At 38.7% G+C, this 16,874-nt stretch overlaps 1 protein-coding gene across 2 annotated transcripts in view; it reads right to left on the bottom strand.

The window, feature by feature from the left end:
• The window catches only part of LOC122846427 (leucine-rich repeat and fibronectin type-III domain-containing protein 2), a 123,641-nt gene that overhangs the window by 7,468 nt on the left and 99,299 nt on the right, over positions 1 to 16,874 (bottom strand). For both annotated transcript variants that reach the window (XM_044143398.1, XM_044143397.1), the window contains one exon: positions 1,266 to 2,661. In XM_044143398.1, coding sequence (XP_043999333.1) covers positions 1,266 to 2,641 — 1,376 coding nt within the window. In that variant the 5' untranslated portion in view covers positions 2,642 to 2,661. The remainder of the gene's footprint in view (positions 1 to 1,265; positions 2,662 to 16,874) is intronic.

The raw sequence follows: 16,874 nt of genomic DNA on the forward strand, positions 1-16,874 counted from the left end.
ACATGGGCTTCAACATCAAACATATTTAATGAACTGTTTGACCCTTTTGAGCTATTGTAGCTGCACATTGCTGCATTCATTTTGATCCAATGAAAACAGTCCTTTTTGGGAATGCTATAACCCTAAAAACATAATGAATATAATACATTTTTTGGTCAACAAATTAATTGTGGAGCTTTTAAATATTAAGTTATTGCTAGTAATCGATTAAAAGAAACAGGGATGCAATTTAATGTAATTTAAAAGAAAAAGAAAATGCAGGGAGCTGCTTTAGCTTTGTTGAGTTCCTCATGAATGCAAATGTAGATGACTCATCCACTATTGTCACCAGGCAGAAAAAAAAGGAAAGCTGGCACAGAATGTTCATGAAAGGGAAGGAAATCAGATAAAAAGCTTATTATTGAATTTGCACAGATGTGAGATGCATCAACTCCGCTTGTGCAAAGTAACATCCTTCATTGCTGCATTTGGTTATAATCTCAGATTCCCAGCTAAACACCAGTCCTATGGAGGTAATAAAAAATAAATGATCTGATAAGGTTTTGCAGAAATTTGCTGTCAATTATTGGAGCTTGGAAGGTGTCACATAAAACTGCTGAAGCTTAGAAAGGTATCTAATTTTCACAATGGCTTGTGCTTTACTATGTGGGCATTCTCTGGAAAGATCTATAAATGTTACTTTAGGGGATACTGAATCTGAAAAAAGCTATTTTTCTTCTCTGTACGTACCACACCATTTTTTAGCTGGACACTGAGGCTATTTTCTAAATTTCTTGACAATTATCCATCAGATTTCTTTTTCCATTCAGCATCTCCTCTAAAACAGAAAATTGATTTCACAGAGCCCCCAAAGATCTTCTGCTACTGTCGCCAAGACCCACACTTGTATGGAGTTCAGCAGCTTAAGAGGGATACATTAGAATGAGCTCTATAATCCTTTTTCTTCTTGGGTTTCTAATTAATGGTTCAGGGCAAGGATTTCTCTTTGGATTTCTCAGAATACGAAAGCTGAATCCCCACAAAATTGACTGCTTTATGGTGGAAAAAAAAAAGAAAAACCTAAAGAAGGATTAAGAAAGATGAATGTTGATCTCAGAGTAATGCTTCAGAAGAAATAGTTGTCTTAAGAGCTTGGACAATTAGCAGTTAACTCTAAAACCTGAACTTATTATGGCAGTTTGAGGTAAAGAGGTTATATCTCAGTCCTAATTGGTCAGTGAGATTTCACTTTTAATTTGGAAATAACTGACTGCACCTTCTCTTACCTGTAAATGAGAACTTCATCATCAGAACAGTTGTACTGAAGCTGGAACATTTTGACCTTTGGAGTTGATTTGCTTACGGTCCACTTGATCAAAGCAGAGATGGCAGTCACTTCAGAAACAGAAACCACCTTTTCTGGAGGAGGCTTGGGCTCCCCTTTGCCTATCTTAGTAGAGCTTGTGATGTCTGAAAGTCCTGATTTTGGCAGTGTAGTACGATTAGTACTGTTAGTGATGTGGGGCAGTTGAATGATTGATAGCTCGATGGAGGCAGTAGACTCCCCTGCGGCGTTGGCAGCAATACAAGTGAAAATGCCATAGTCCTTGGATGTGGTGACTGCTATGTCAAGGGTGCCATTTTCATATACAGTGGCTCTTGAGGAGTTGCCAATCAAACGATCATCTGGAGCAACCCAATGCACAGTTGGCATGGGATCTCCAACTGCTTTGCAACGTAAACTAGCTGTTTGGCCCTCCAGCACCAGCAATTTGTGCGTATGTTGAGTGATCAATGGGGGCTCGCAGACAAATTCCTCCTCACGAACAGACCAAAAGTAGCGCCCCTTTAGACTGGCTGGAGAGGCACATGTTTCCATATCATCCTCACGGTCCAGCCTTCGCAGCCATAGTACCTCACAATTACAGTGTAGTGGGTTTCCACCAAAGCTCAGAGAGAGTGGAGGTGCATAAGGTGTACTCATCACCATGCTGCTCTGGGACCGTGCAAAGATTGGGTCCGGAGGAAGCTTCTGGAGGCGATTGGATGTCAGATCCAGGCGAGCTAGTTTTTCAAGGTCTGTAAAAGTCCCCTCAGCAATGAAGGCGATGAGGTTATGGTCCAGACTTATCTGATGCAGGTTGACCATCTTACGGATGGCCTCCCAAGGCACACTGCGCAGGTTGTTGTAAGACAAATCCAAATCCTCCAAAGTCAGCAGTAAATCATCAAAAGCTGAATCTGAGATTTGATTTAGTTGATTGTTGTTGAGGATCAGGTGCTGCAGATTGATCAACCCTCGTAGGTCATCCGCTCCCAGTTCAGTCAACCGGTTGCTGTCAAGGTGCAGTGACCTCAATGTCTCTAGATCAATAAAGGAAAAAGGCTGGATGCTGCTGATGGTGTTGCGAGACAAAGTGAGATCCACCAGACCTGTCATGTTGGCAAAGTCCTGAGTGGTGACCTTGAGAATGAAATTGCCTCCCAACCGGAGCTCTACAGTTCTCCGGTCTATGTCTACTGGAACAAAAAGCAGACCTTTTGAGGGGCACAAGGTCCCCAGAGACTCCGAGAGGTTCTGACAGACGCAGTATTTGGGACATGCATGGACCATTGTCATAGCGGTTCCCAGAATCAGGAGGCAGCTGACCACTTTGTCCATGTTACCTCATTTAAAGGAACCTGGAAAAGAAGAAAACAGGAAACTGTTAAAGTTCTGCCATTTTTCACTTGCACAAAATCACTTGTAGTAGTTGGATCATTCAGATTATTATTTTGCAACATAACAAAGGGTCGAGTTTCTTAAGGAATTTTGCACACTAATGTCACCAAGAGTTTATTTGCTAATTACATAATCACTTTACCTATCTTTGTTTCTTCCTTTATCCTTTTGTTCGACTCTCTTTCAGTCCTCACCGTTTCTCCATAGCATTTGCAATAATAAAAATAATTCTGGGTAGAAAAAGATTGGAGAAGCCGTAGGTGTTCAATGGAATCAGCATGCGTCCATGAACATATCATCAGCCCTCACACCTGGCTGAGTCCTCCAAATGAATGCTCACCCTTGGCTTCATCTGGTGAACTTTTAATTCCCCAAGATTTATTTCATCAATTTCTAATATGCTCAAAATTTAAAAATCTATCTTTGTTTTCACCCAAGTAATTTATACAAATGATATACTCCTCTTTGGGTGCTTTTTCTCTGGAATCATGGGCACAATCAGCTATTTTTTTTCTTCTTTGTGCTAATATGTATCAGTGAAGCCGATACTTGTTGCTTCACATGGAGGTTTTTTTTTCTTGGTTTAATTTAAGACACACTCATGTGTGAACTGATTTTGAAATTACCATCAGGGAAGTGTTCCAGAAGCTCAGGCCATAGGACTAAGCTGCAAAGATGAGTACCGTACTAAAAAATCTAGACATTGCCTGTGTAATTCGGCTTAATGCTTAAAACTAAGGTTCTGATGTTGCTGTTAGTCAGGTGGGTAATAATAAACTACATGTGCCTCTTAAAAGTGCAAAAGTCAAAATATATCCAGCTGTTGGTGAGAGCTGAAGAAATCCAGTTGAAATCCAACCTAAGTGTTTAAAAACACTTAGGTTGTTTACTGTGAGGCTACACTTGATCATAACCTGACCTTTTCTCTCTAAGCTGCCACACGTTACTGAATCATCATATAAAAATTCAAAGAGCTTTGCTGAAACTGTATGAAATTCTCTGTAGAACGGTTTCATTTCATCCTTATTTTTGCAGAGTTGATGCATATGGTTCTGATCTTCTCAGCACTCTGAAGCTAATCCCCACAAGGCTTCACAGCGAGAACTGTCAGCAATGACGGACAGTTTCTCTCACGGACCTGTTTTAATGAATGGCATCTAGAAGCACAGACTAAAAAGCCCTTGAAATAGCTTCTTTATTGCAGTTCACATCTCCCCTTTTCCTCTGAACGGGGACAAGTGAAGCAAGAAACCATTTTGAGAAATAGTAGAAACTGCAGATCTAAAAGTAGAGCCAGCTGAATCTCAGTAATGATAATAAAATCAGAACATAAATATACCCTGTAGAACGTGCTCTGTTTGTGGTTGCCGAGCAATGAAAAGTTTTTTGCATCTCTGACCTTTCAGAGATGCAAAAGGCTCAGCTGTAAGGAGATGAGAGCCATGGACAGTATTTAAGGCCTTTAACTATTTACCTGCTGCCTGCTCTGAATTATAATGAAACACAACTACTGCTGAAATACCAAGAGGCTATACAGTTCCATGCTATATTAATTAAATGGTTGGATTCATTTAAACGGTTTTTAAATATTTGTAAAAACGTTACATATCATCTTTGTTAATGCTGAACTCCTTATATACAGGGTTTGTGCCCAGTATGGAAAGGTAAATATGTTTTTATTAAAATAGAACATAAAAGTGAGCTCTTCATTGTCAGGCTTTATGTCTATTTATTTCCATAGTAAAAATACTATCCACTCATTAGTTAATAAGCAGTCAATCCGTTCATACGTTCACACATCCTTCTGTCCATCATGTATCCATTCCTCATTGCATCCACCATCCTCCGATCTGGTCATCATCAGTCCTTTACATATCCGTTCATCAATCCATCTGACAAACAATTCATTTATTTGTCTCCCCATCCATCCATGCATACATATATATATATTTATAAACCTATGTAGAAATATTTTTCAGTAATAATAATAAAATAAAAGAATTTACAAATGACTGAACAATAAAAATGTGTGCAAATCCTGTGATTCATAACCTAATACTGAAATGTCAAAAACTAAAATATAACTCTGTTAAAGAAATTTTAAGCATTTCTTTCCTGACTTTTTTTCCATGTCCTTGTCGCATATATTTGACTAGCAGTCACTTGAAGAAACAGTAGCTGATGGAGATCAATATATTTTTGTGCATTTCCAGAAAGTGAACATAAATTTATGGATTTAATTTCCTGCCAGGAGCAACAAAGCAGAAACATTTCTGATCACCATCTGATCAGATTGTGCCTGTGAGTAGATATTAACCTAAAAACCAGATTTATGTACCGCATGTCTCTGTATCTCAGGTGTGACTATCAGTTGCATTAACATTAATAAATATTAATAATATAATATCAATAGTGGTTGACTTTGTGGTGAAACTACATAAGATTGGATTTTTAAAACAAATCTACCACAATGAAGTCTATATTTCTTGAAGAAAACAAAAATAGGAGAATGCTGTTTAGTTGGCCCACCTGCTGATTTAAACTTGGAAACAAAAAGGCAACTTGGCTGGAGACCTTGTACATAAAGAAGCTACAGTAATAAACTGGTTATCCTCTGATAGTTTTTAATGTCATTTAATCAATTACACACATCAAATTGAGCAGCATCTATTGGTGAACGAGTTATCACAGTGTTGTACATAAAAATGCCAAAAAAGTACATTATCTGTTTGTATGAAGTTTTAATTATATATCCCTTTTGCCATCTCTTACTTTGTAGTTGACATACTGACCATGTGTTCATTTCATACTTGTTATAGGTTGTGTTTCATATCTACTTTGACAACAACAGCCTTTGCTTTGCTACTGCTCTTGAAAAATCTCTGGCTGTGTTTGATAGAAAAAAAAATGTAAGGGCAAACTCCTTCCAGCTATCTCTCCTCGATTTCCATACTCCTTCACTGCTCTGTCTATGATTTTTCCTATTGAGCTTGATTTCTCTGGCAAAATTTCAACCAGCCCAATCAGGGAACAGAAGGAGTTGATGTCGATTTTCCGTACTGTTTTAGAATCGTAGTCTATCGTTGGTTGTGGTTTGGCAGTAGCACTGAAGCCATTCAGTCCGTGTTGGAGAAGACATGCTTTTAAAAGTTGCAGGAAAGCCCTCCAGGATTAGATATATCTAAATTGGTTAGTGAAGATAATTAGGATATGAAGTAACCCAAAAACAACCAAGCGATTGGCTTGCTTGAGAAATTGTTTGAAGGTTTTGATTGACCCCTCAATTGAGGCCCAGACCAGTTGACTCTGAGACCAAATTATATTAAACTTTAAAGTGGAAAATCCAATTATTTAGGCTTCGTTTTCAAGTAGGGACAGATCCAAGATTGAAAGTGAATAAGACACCGAAGGAAAGAAAAACAAAAACTTGAAATGAGTAAGAAAGAAACTGTCTTGCTTATTATGGATGAACTGAGGATCCATCTTTCAAAACAGAAATTAAGCCATAAGCTGACATCCAAGTGTTTTGTCAGTTCTTACACAGCGCACTTCAGATGCCATGATAGACTTGCTGAGTTCAAGGAGTTCATCAAGAGACATTTGTCAACCCAGAGTCCTAATCAAGCAGCGAAATGAACATTTACTAGAAAAATAAAACACACAATTCCCTGAAAGTCTCTTCTGAAAGCCTTTTCTGCCTGGAGAAAAGCTGCCAACCATTTTGAAAAAAATTAATAAAAAATCAGCTGCAACTCCCAGGCAATGATAGTGGAACAACATTTGGGATTACAGGAATACAAAAGGTCGGTATTTCAAGAGAACAACATTATTTATACATGGAGCTGACAGGCTTTTTCTTGTCCGTGACTGTCAAAGCAAGTGAGAAGTCAAAGGAAAAAGAAACAGGCTGTCAAACTCAATCTCCAGAGTTAATCTCCACCGACCTAACGCAGGCTGAACGAGAGATACATGAGACATGGTGTCCATCCCTGGGTTACAGGTTACTGTAACTTAGTAAAAATAAGTTTAATATTTGATGTTGTGATGTTCTTCTAGCTTCCTTTGTAATCTGAATGCTATCAACCTCATTATTTTCATTAGAAAGATCTTTAAGATACAAGTCTGCACAAATAAGTGTCCTAAACCTGATTTAAGGATGTGTTCTTATAGTCTCTATTTCCATTATGTATAAAAAAAATGATATGAATCATTGTACACAAGGCCTCTTCCTAAGAAATACCTATTTAAAAGATATATATATATATATATATATATATATATATATATATATATATATATATATATATATTATATATATATATATATATATATATATATATATATATATAAATTCCTTCTCACCCACCATGGTGGTGATTCTTCTTCCTCTTAGCTCGGGTCCTCTACCAGAGGCCTGGGAGCTTGAGGGTTCGTAGTATCTTGGCTGTGCCTAGGACTGCACATTTCTGGACTGAGATGTCTGATGTTGTTCCTGGGATCTGTTGTAGCCACTGTTCCAGTTTGGGGTGACTGCCCGAGGGTCCCAATGACCACAGGCACCACTGTGGTCTTCACCTTCCAGGCCCTCTCCAGTTCCTCCCTTAGGCCCTGGTATTTCTCTAGTTTCTCATGCTCCTTTTTCCTGATGTTGCAGTCACTTGGTATTGCCACATCCACCACAACGGCTTTCCTCTGTTGTTTATCCACCACGACTATGTCTGGTTGGTTCGCCCTCACCATTTTGTCTGTCTGGATCTGGAAGTCCCACAGGATCTTAGCTCGGTCATTCTCCACTACCTTCGGGGGTGTTTCCCACTTTGATCTTGGTGGTTCCAGTCCATATTCTGCACAGATGTTTCTGTACACTATGCCTGCCACTTGGTTGTGTCGTTCCATGTATTCTTTCCCTGCCAGTACCTTGCACCCTGCTGTTATGTGTTGGACTGTCTCAGGGGCCTCCTTGCACAACCTACACCTTGGGTCTTGTCTGGTGTGGTAGATCTGGGCCTCAATTGCTCTGGTGTTTAGGGCCTGTTCCTGGGCGGCCATGATGAGGGCCTCTGTGCTGTCCTTCAGTCCAGCTTTTTCCAGCCATTGGTAGGATTTTCTGATGTCAGCCACTTCGGTTATTTGCCGGTGGTACATCCCATGCAGGGGCTTGTCCTCCCATGATGGTTCCTCCGGCACCTCAGCTTCTGTTCCCCATTGTTTGAGACATTCACTGAGCACATTGTCTGTTGAGGCTTTGTCCCTGATGTATCTATGGATCTTGGATGTCTCGTCTTGGATAGTGGTTCTCACACTCACTAGTCCTCTGCCTCCTTCTTTGCGGTTCGTGTAGAGTCTCAGGGTGCTGGATTTGGGGTGGAACCCTCCATGCATTATATATATATATATATATATATATATATATATATATTATATATATATATATATATATATACAATGAAAAGCCTCTTTCCCTCAGTTTGACAAATGTTACTTTTTAAGTGTCTTTCCACATGCACAATGTTAACTCCATCAAGCCAATCATTTCAACTTACTGCCTGTTGCTGAAATTTGCTTTCTTTGTTTCAAGTTTCACAACAGCATTAATGTAGGGTAGCTATATATTAAATCCAAAAAAGAGGACACACCAGTAAAAGACTTTCACATGTCAACAAGTACAAAAGAATTAGAAATAAATTGTAGGGTTGCGCAATATATCAGTATAAACATCTGCATCAGCTGGTGTTGGTCATGTTCTAGCACATTGGATGCCGTCAGACAAGTAAAACTGGGCTGACATGAGCAACCAGTATTTATTATTTCTATTTTGTTGCCATTTGTGTGTGTGTTTGGAAGGGGAAAGTGAGGGACTTTGCCATGTATTTATTCTGTTTTGTGCCTGTGATAGTGATGCAGCACAGGATTATGGGATGTTTTAACAGCAACAGAGAAGCAATGTAAACAGTGTGGTCACTTTACACACTGTCAAAAGGAATCGTATATAACATATATTAAATAGTGGTTAAAAACTCGCATAATGCCAGTATGCCAATTTTTGCCAATATGATACTTGACAAAAATTCTCATATTTGTGCATCCCTTATAATTACTTTTCTGTAGCTTAGAAAATTATTCTGTAAAAAGATAAAGACATTTTATTTACGTCAAACTGGACAAAAAATAAAAATAAATCTTAAATTACATTCAATGTAATAGAAATAAAAAAGCAGCAGTCTCACAAAGTCACTTTAAAAATGTGCATATTCCAGTCTTTAGTTGTTGTCTTCATTCTCCTCTCCCAGGTTTGTGCACTATGCTACCCATTTGTTGTGACCAGGATGGTGTGAAGGGAATTTATTTTCCCCTTAAAGCTACAGTTGCATTTTGTAAACATCAGCAGAAATGCTGCCACACAGTTTGTGTTGTCTGTTCTACGAGCGAATAAAAACCACCCACTTGGCAGCAGCTCAGGACAGCGAAGAATGTCACATGAAAGAAAGGCTGTCTCATTCCATGCATCGCACCGGGGGATATAAGTATACCCACTGGAACCCCCGAAAAACGATGAAGCCCTAGACATTTTCATCAATCAAAAAAAATCCCCTGGATGCCCTGGACAGAAAGTGACAAATAGATATGTCTGGGGGAAATGATGGTTGGTCACCCTAATTTATGGACACTAAAAATTGCTGATTTTTTTTTTTTTTTTTAAATAAGAATCCTGTTAATAAGCAAAAATATTACTCCACTCTGTTAATGAGGATAACTGTCAATTTCAATAGTGATAATAGTAATAGTAACATAATAATAATAAATATAACCTATGTAAGGTGGCTTTAGTGTCAAGAAAGGAGCTTTCAGTATTTGACAACATATAGTTAAAAAATAAACAAAATAACAACTGATTACATAAATCAGCCTAATAGAGCTAATTGTTAGGTCATCATACATTATCTAGAAAGGGTTATTTCTCATGCAGCCTCTTTATCACTTTAATCTGATGATTTAAATTGTTGAAACGAAACTGCCTCAAACTGAAACCTGCTGCTTTGAGTGACAGAAGCTAGCAAAAATCAGAACTCCTGCTTTTTGGCAAGGCGACAGCACCAGCTTTTTTTTTTTTTTTTTTTCTTAAGGTGTGTGTTGTGAGTAGAGGTCTCTTATGTAAGCGTAACCTTCATATGAACATGGCCTCTGCAGCTGTTTTGCCATCTGTTACACAAAAATCCAACTGTTCTGTAGGTAGTGCTGGCCCTGAGAGGGAGGACAGTAATCCTGATGGCTTCGTCTTCCCTTTCTGCAGCAACAAATCCCTCCATTGTTGAATTCAAGGATTTAATGTGGACACGTCACTCTGCAGTCTGCTGAACTCTTTAGACCCCAATTTATGCTCAAGAAACATTTCTCTGCTTTCCTTTCACTGTTGAATTGTTTCTTTTTTGACACTTTGGTTTGTTATTTTTGACTTTTTTTATCCTTTTCATGACATTTGATTTTTCTTTTTACAGTGCCTTGTGCAACCCTGCTTTTAGTCTCTTCACATTTCTGACCTGTTTGCTGTGTTCCTTGGGACTTCATGGAGTTGTTTGTTTGCTAATAGTCACTTAGATCACCTAACAGCTGAATTAATCATTAAAATTTATTAGAAATTGTTTTCACTTGATTATATACAGTATAGTGGCATCAGATTGAAGAAGGCTAGAAAAAACATGTGCAGGTAAGAGCAGTAATTTTCAGGTTCTAAAAGACTGCTTGATAGTCTTTATTTCTCTCTGAAAACATTACTTTATTTGTTTCACTCTTTAAGTTATTCTTGAATCTGGTCGTGTTCTGTTTAGGATTTAGTTTTCTGGTTCATGTGTTTATTTTCTGCCTATCCCAGGATCCCAGAAGCAACCCTTGGAATTTCAGGTCGGTCACACCTTGCCTGTATTTGTGTTGTTTCCCAGCATTTTGAGAGCATCTCACACTTGTCTTTGAGATTATGTTGGTTTATCACATACATTCAGATTACCACATGGAAGTTTGTGGTTTTAACATGTACTTCCTCCCATTAGAATGTAACTTGAAAAGGGAGGCGTTTTCATTGCATGCCCATTGTAGAAACATATTTTTAGCAATTTCTCTGCATTTTAACTCCAGTAACTCAACAAAAGTACATTCGAATAAAGACAAAACATACAAACCCCCACCAAAAAACAAAAAAATCCCACCTAGTCTCCAAGCACACTTCTAAGAGGACAGACAAAAGTGGACTCAGTTGCATTACATCTCTCTCCCTCTCTCTGCTCTGCAATTTGATAAAACAAGTCAGGATGACAGCTAAACCTGCAAGTGCTGTGCACAAACCACTGATGCCGCGTTGCATCATTTGTGGGTGCTGACACTCAAAATGGTGACAGCAGCTTTCTCTGTGGACATACAAAGTTGCCCCAAGACAGAATATAAATGACGGACTTATGGTCTTTCTGTTTCTTTTTTCCTAACATGATTTATTGCATTCTGACATCTTTTTAAAGCCAATTTGAATAGACTGACACATTTTTAAATCAGAAAAGCATCAATCAAATGTCAGCGCCGCTTAAATCTAATAATTGGTTGTGAAACTCAGTGGCATTAAATGCCACCAAGTATTTGTATTAACTGCCAACAAGACTCGCATCTCGATTGTGACTGGAATCATGTCAGATGTTTTTTGGGAACCTTTCAGAGGTGGGCTTGCTAATGTGCTTTGAATCATTGGCTTACAGCAAAACCCAAGCGAGAATAAGTGCAAGGTCACACAGTGAAAAGTGCACTTGCTCCTTTAGGATTTTTTGGTCCAGAGGAAAATTAATAGCTTGAGCTACACCACGTCATTAATTTTCTGAAGACAACCACCATGTTTGACATGATGGTCTCTTTTGTGCTGGTTTTTAGGCCAAGATAATACAGGCTTTGTGTTCTTTTAGGTTATGGTCTCTTGAAGCTTTGGAGTGTTTTAATATACAGTTACGGTTTGTAGGACGTGACTTGGTACGGTTGATTTAGTCTACGCTGCAATGTATTCACATCAATACAAATGCATCACACTGAGGAGAAAAACCTACTCAGTGTGAGGTTTCATAACATCCAAAACACCTCTGGTGTGAAAACATTCTTAGAAATGTCTTTGTATTCTTTCTTTTTTGACTGACAAATGTTCTGTTCTAGAATGTCTTTAGATTGAGGCATAATGTGTTGATTTTAGCCTACTTCATGTTGTCAGACACATTTTCTTTTTCTTTTTTTCTTTTTTTATGTGGATTTTTGATTATCCAGCTCTGATAATGATGTCTGGGTGTGGCTGGTGAAGTTGGACTAAAAATGTTATTAGTTAATCCATAACTTAAAAGGGAGTTAGTTTTAAAAAACCGTTTTGCATTTCTCCAAGGTTATGATTGCACAATTAGCATTGGTATCAGTTTTCAACACATTGGTATCAGTTTGTTAAGAAAAATAGGGAGGGCCAATATTAACTAGTCATATTTATTTCCATCTAGTTTGCTGTTTGTCCATGTGTTTTGGATGGGCATGTGATGGTGATGATGCAGCACAGAACTGGGGGGTGTTTAACTGAAGAAAAATAATGCCAGCCAAGTAATCGTTTTTTTATGGCGTCGCTTTTGGTCATAGCAGCAATAAAATATCGGAAAAAACCCACATTTTAATATCACTGCCATCCCTCCAGAAGTTATTTCTTTCTGATATCAAAATTAGTTTGATCTCAAAACATTGAAGTCTGCCAAAGAAGGAAGACTAAAGAAGTCGTATATAATTTGAGTGTTGCGTTAAGCACGCCCTTATTTTCAACTAAAATAGAAGAGCTTCTGGACTTCAGCGCTGAGATTTCAGGAAATCTAAGGACAATTGGTATTAATGTCGGTGGTTGAAGGACGGCTTGTTTAGACTTCAGGTTATTTGGCACAGTTTCTGTTTGCATGTTTTGATACTTTAGTGTTTGAGTTTATGTGCTCCCACATTCTATGCGCCATGTAATCCGGCTGAAGGAGCCAAAATTCTCACCATGCTTACCCTTGTCAGAAAAAAAGACTCCCGCAGTGCTGAGTTTATTTTTCTCAAACGTCATAGAAGCCAGAGAGTTTTTAGCTGGTAAACACGTTTTCTCTGAAAGAGTCTTATGGTGTCTGCAGTTTTTCGAGTCGTGATAAGGTTTGGACTTTTAAACAAGGCAAAAATGAAGGGAACTGTTGTGGGGTTTGAGGAGAGGTTTTAACGGGAGAATTCAACATTTCTGTTTTTTGAGGTCACAGAATTTAATCCTGTTCTCAGTCTACGTCAGGGGCTTTAAAAATGCAGCGACAGTGACTCAGCTGTGGGCTACAACATAAGCCTTTCTTTTTTAAAGCGTTGATTTGTTTACATTTTGGGAAACTTGCACCTCTGACAGTTTACATAATTTCTCATTAACAGCTTTGGGTTTTATTATTGCTGTGAATGAATCATGAATGAATTATGTGGATGTTAAAAGCAGAAATCTCAACTGACCGTGACTTTCAGCAGATGTATTGCTTCTGTGTGATTAAATTTGCCTGAGTTGCATCTGTCAAGATACATACAGAACCTTGAAAAGTACTATTACTTTTTTAATTTTTGAAATGACATTTTTTTATTTTTCTTTGTGAGAGACCAACACGGGCTGCACAGTGGCGCAGTTGGTAGAGCTGTTGCCTTGCAGCAAGAAGGTCCTGGGTTCGATTCCCAGCCCGGGATCTTTCTGCATGGAGTTTGCATGTTCTCCCTGTGCATGGTGGGTTCTCTCCGGGTTCTCCGGCTTCCTCCCACAGTCCAAAAACATGACTGTCAGGTTAATTGGTCTCTCTAAATTCTCCCTAGGTGTGAGTGTGTGTGTGAATGGTTGTTTGTCCTGTATGTCTCTGTGTTGCCCTGCGACAGACTGGCGACCTGTCCAGGGTGAACCCCGCCTCTCGCCCGGAACGTTAGCTGGGGATAGACACCAGCAACCCTCCCGACCCCATTAGGGATATAGGGTGTATAGAAAATGGATGGATGGATGGATGGATGGAGAGACCAACACAAAGAAATGTATAATTACACAGTGAAAGATGGATGGTTTTCAGTGTTTGGTAACAAAGGTGTGAAATGTGGCTTTACTTTTGTGAACATTTATTATAGGTGTAAGTCTCTTACTAGAGAATTAAATTTTCTCACATTTTTTCCAAATAGCTGAGCTCAGTTCGAGGCATCTTTGAATAGTAATTTTGTAGTCTTTATCATTATTTATCTTTGGTCTGGATTTTGACAAGGCCATTCTAACAAATGAATATGGTTTACTCCAGAACTTTTTATTGAAACTTTGTCTGTATGTTTATGTCCACTCTCCTGCTGGAAGGTAAATTTTAAGTCTTCTAGCAGCTTTCTTTCCAATGTTGCACTGCATTTGCATCAAAGGTTATTCCTCTCTCCCCAACAAGGTTTGCTCAAAAATAACAAGTATTTTGAAAGAGATAAACTTTGCCCGAAGGCCATCTTTATTTGATTTTATTTCTTCATAAATCATACAGGGATCAGGTCAAAGTCTTAAAGGCCATGCACTTTTTTCTTTCCTCTTTGGATGTCTGCTTTGTGCAGCTGACATTTAAAAGGAAACACTGATCAGAGGAAAATCACAAATCCTTCTTGTTATTGGATAAAAGCTCCTGTTGTATAGTCAGTAAATGAACGGCAGAGTCACAGATGGGGATTTAACATAAGCCACATGGTTTCTGACAGCAATAAAAATAAAACCAGCCCAGGAAATAAAATTAAAGAGTGACCTAATTAACCTTTAGCTAATTAGATTGCACTCATCTCCTTTTAATTTTTCTTGATTTTGAGATGTTTTATCGCTTTGTGCATACATTTCATTCTAACATTTTGAAACTGAATATATAAATTCAAAGAACACTAATATAAAAACAGCCAATTTGGAGCTTTCTAGTGGGCGTTTAGCGTGAGTTAGCCTCGTTTAATATTATAATCTTATTGTCTGTATTTTGAGATTTTGAGGTAAAGTTTAATCATCTGAGCAAAGCAAAAGCATGTTGTGTTATATTGTCAGCAAAACTGCAGAAAACATGAGCCAGGGGGAATTTCAAATGATTCCTACAGATAGAGAATTACTGTTTTTATTTTCTTAACCACCACTATAACAACACGGGCCATTCAAGCCACCTGCAGCTTTTCACTTTGTGACTCATTGAATATTGCTCCACAAATGCATAAGCTGCCGCTCAGTTCTAAATGTTATTGTGGTTTTTGTGCATTTCTTTTTACACTTTAGCTTATCAGGTGTGCAGAAGGAGCAAGAAGGTATAAATGTTCCTGGAAATAGATGTTTGTTTTAATTTCCGTTATTTTTCACAGCAAAAAGATCTGTAAACAACTTCTCTTTTAAAATCAGGAAGTGAGTACCATGTGCTTTGGGGCCCTCTGGACTAGACAAAGTCTAACGTTACGTTAAACTTGGGTGTTTAATGCACCTTTAGGCTGCATTCTCGCTTTCCTTGTGCTTGCTTTGTGCTTGCTATTTGTACATATTTCCTAATTGTTGGTTATTTATATAGCTAGCATTAACTGCAAGTCTAAAAACAGTTAAAGGGAAAGTTCTTTACAAAATCCATCTATTCTACTGACTTTTGCTGTTCCAGTCTACTTTCTTTTTTTTTTTTTTTGTGACTTGGTATTCATTTTCATAAATAAACCTAAGGTTTTTTACAGTTAAAAATGTGGGATTTCATAATTTCCTAACTTTTTTTAACTACGCTCCAATTCATTTTATCTTATGGCGGCAGACTGACTCCTCAACTCAATCTCTGCTCGTTTTGAGATGTGGTTTTAGAATAAAAATATAAGAACCAAGCCAGACTGAGTGAGCTCTCTGTGTATGGTCGGACGTCTCCCACACAGCTCCGTTTGAAGCCAGGCTGCGTATATCGTTCCAGTTGTGGATGCTCTGCTGCATCCATCACACAACACTCCTCACACCTCCTGAGGCAAAGCGCAGGCAGTGCACTATCTCAGACATAAATGGGTAACTGACAAGCCACACGGCCCACGCCTCATGTTTTTACTCTCTTCATCCAGCCAAAGAGTCTCCCCTCCCTCCCCTCCATATATCTGGTTCATTTAATATTTAGCTGGCCCCCTGCCATGCACATCACATCATCAGTCCGTCCTGCTGAACTTTCTGGCCAGAACCTCTGAATCTTTCAAGCATGGGATGCAGCAAAAGGTGAGGTATGCAGGGTCAGGGATGATCGTCTTTGCACATTTGTTTTTCTAAACAACTCATCTGAGCTTGAGCCCTTGTTTACAAAAAATGAAGAATAAGAAGCAGCTTTTAAATTCAACATCTGGATATACACCGTGTTCCAAATTATTATGCAAATTAGATTCAAGTGTCATAAAGATTACATTTTTTGTTGTGCTATTAAATTTATAGATGGTATTGTGTGTCAGGGCTCTTTGAATCACAATAATTAATTTCAGAGAGCTAGGTTGATTGGTTTTTCTGATGAGCTCAATTAAAGGAAATCTACTTAAGAAGGATGTTCCACATTATTAAGCAGGCCACAGGTTTTAAGCAATATGGGAAAGAGAAAGGATCTCTCTGCCGACGGAAATCATCAGACAGTGTAGTGCCGTATGACAAGGTATGAAAACATTAGATATTTAACAAAAAGTGAAGCGTTATCGTACTGTGAAGAGATTTGTGGCTGATTCAGAACACAGATGGGTTTATACAGATAAAGGCATAATGAGGAAGGTTTCTGTTAGACAAAATCATCGGATTAAGAGAGCAGCTGTTAAAACGCCCTTACAATGCAGCAAACAGTCATTTGAAGCTGCTGGAGCCTCTGGGACCTCAAGGTGGAGGATCCTCCAGAGGCTTGCGGTGCATGAACCTATTATTCGGCCACCACTAACCAGAGCTCACAAGCAGAAACAGTCGCAGTGGGCCCAGCCGTACATGAAGATTAATTTTCAAACAGACTTGTTCACTGATGACTGCTGTGCAACCCTGGATGGTCCAGATGGACGCAGTAGTGGATTGGTGGTGGATACCCACCACATCCCAACGCAGCTGTGACGTCAGCAAGGAGGTAGTGGAGTCATTTTTTGGGCCGAAATCATGAGGAGAGAG

This window comes from Gambusia affinis, linkage group LG16 (assembly GCF_019740435.1).
Source record: "Gambusia affinis linkage group LG16, SWU_Gaff_1.0, whole genome shotgun sequence".
NCBI classification, from domain to species: Eukaryota; Metazoa; Chordata; class Actinopteri; order Cyprinodontiformes; family Poeciliidae; genus Gambusia; species Gambusia affinis.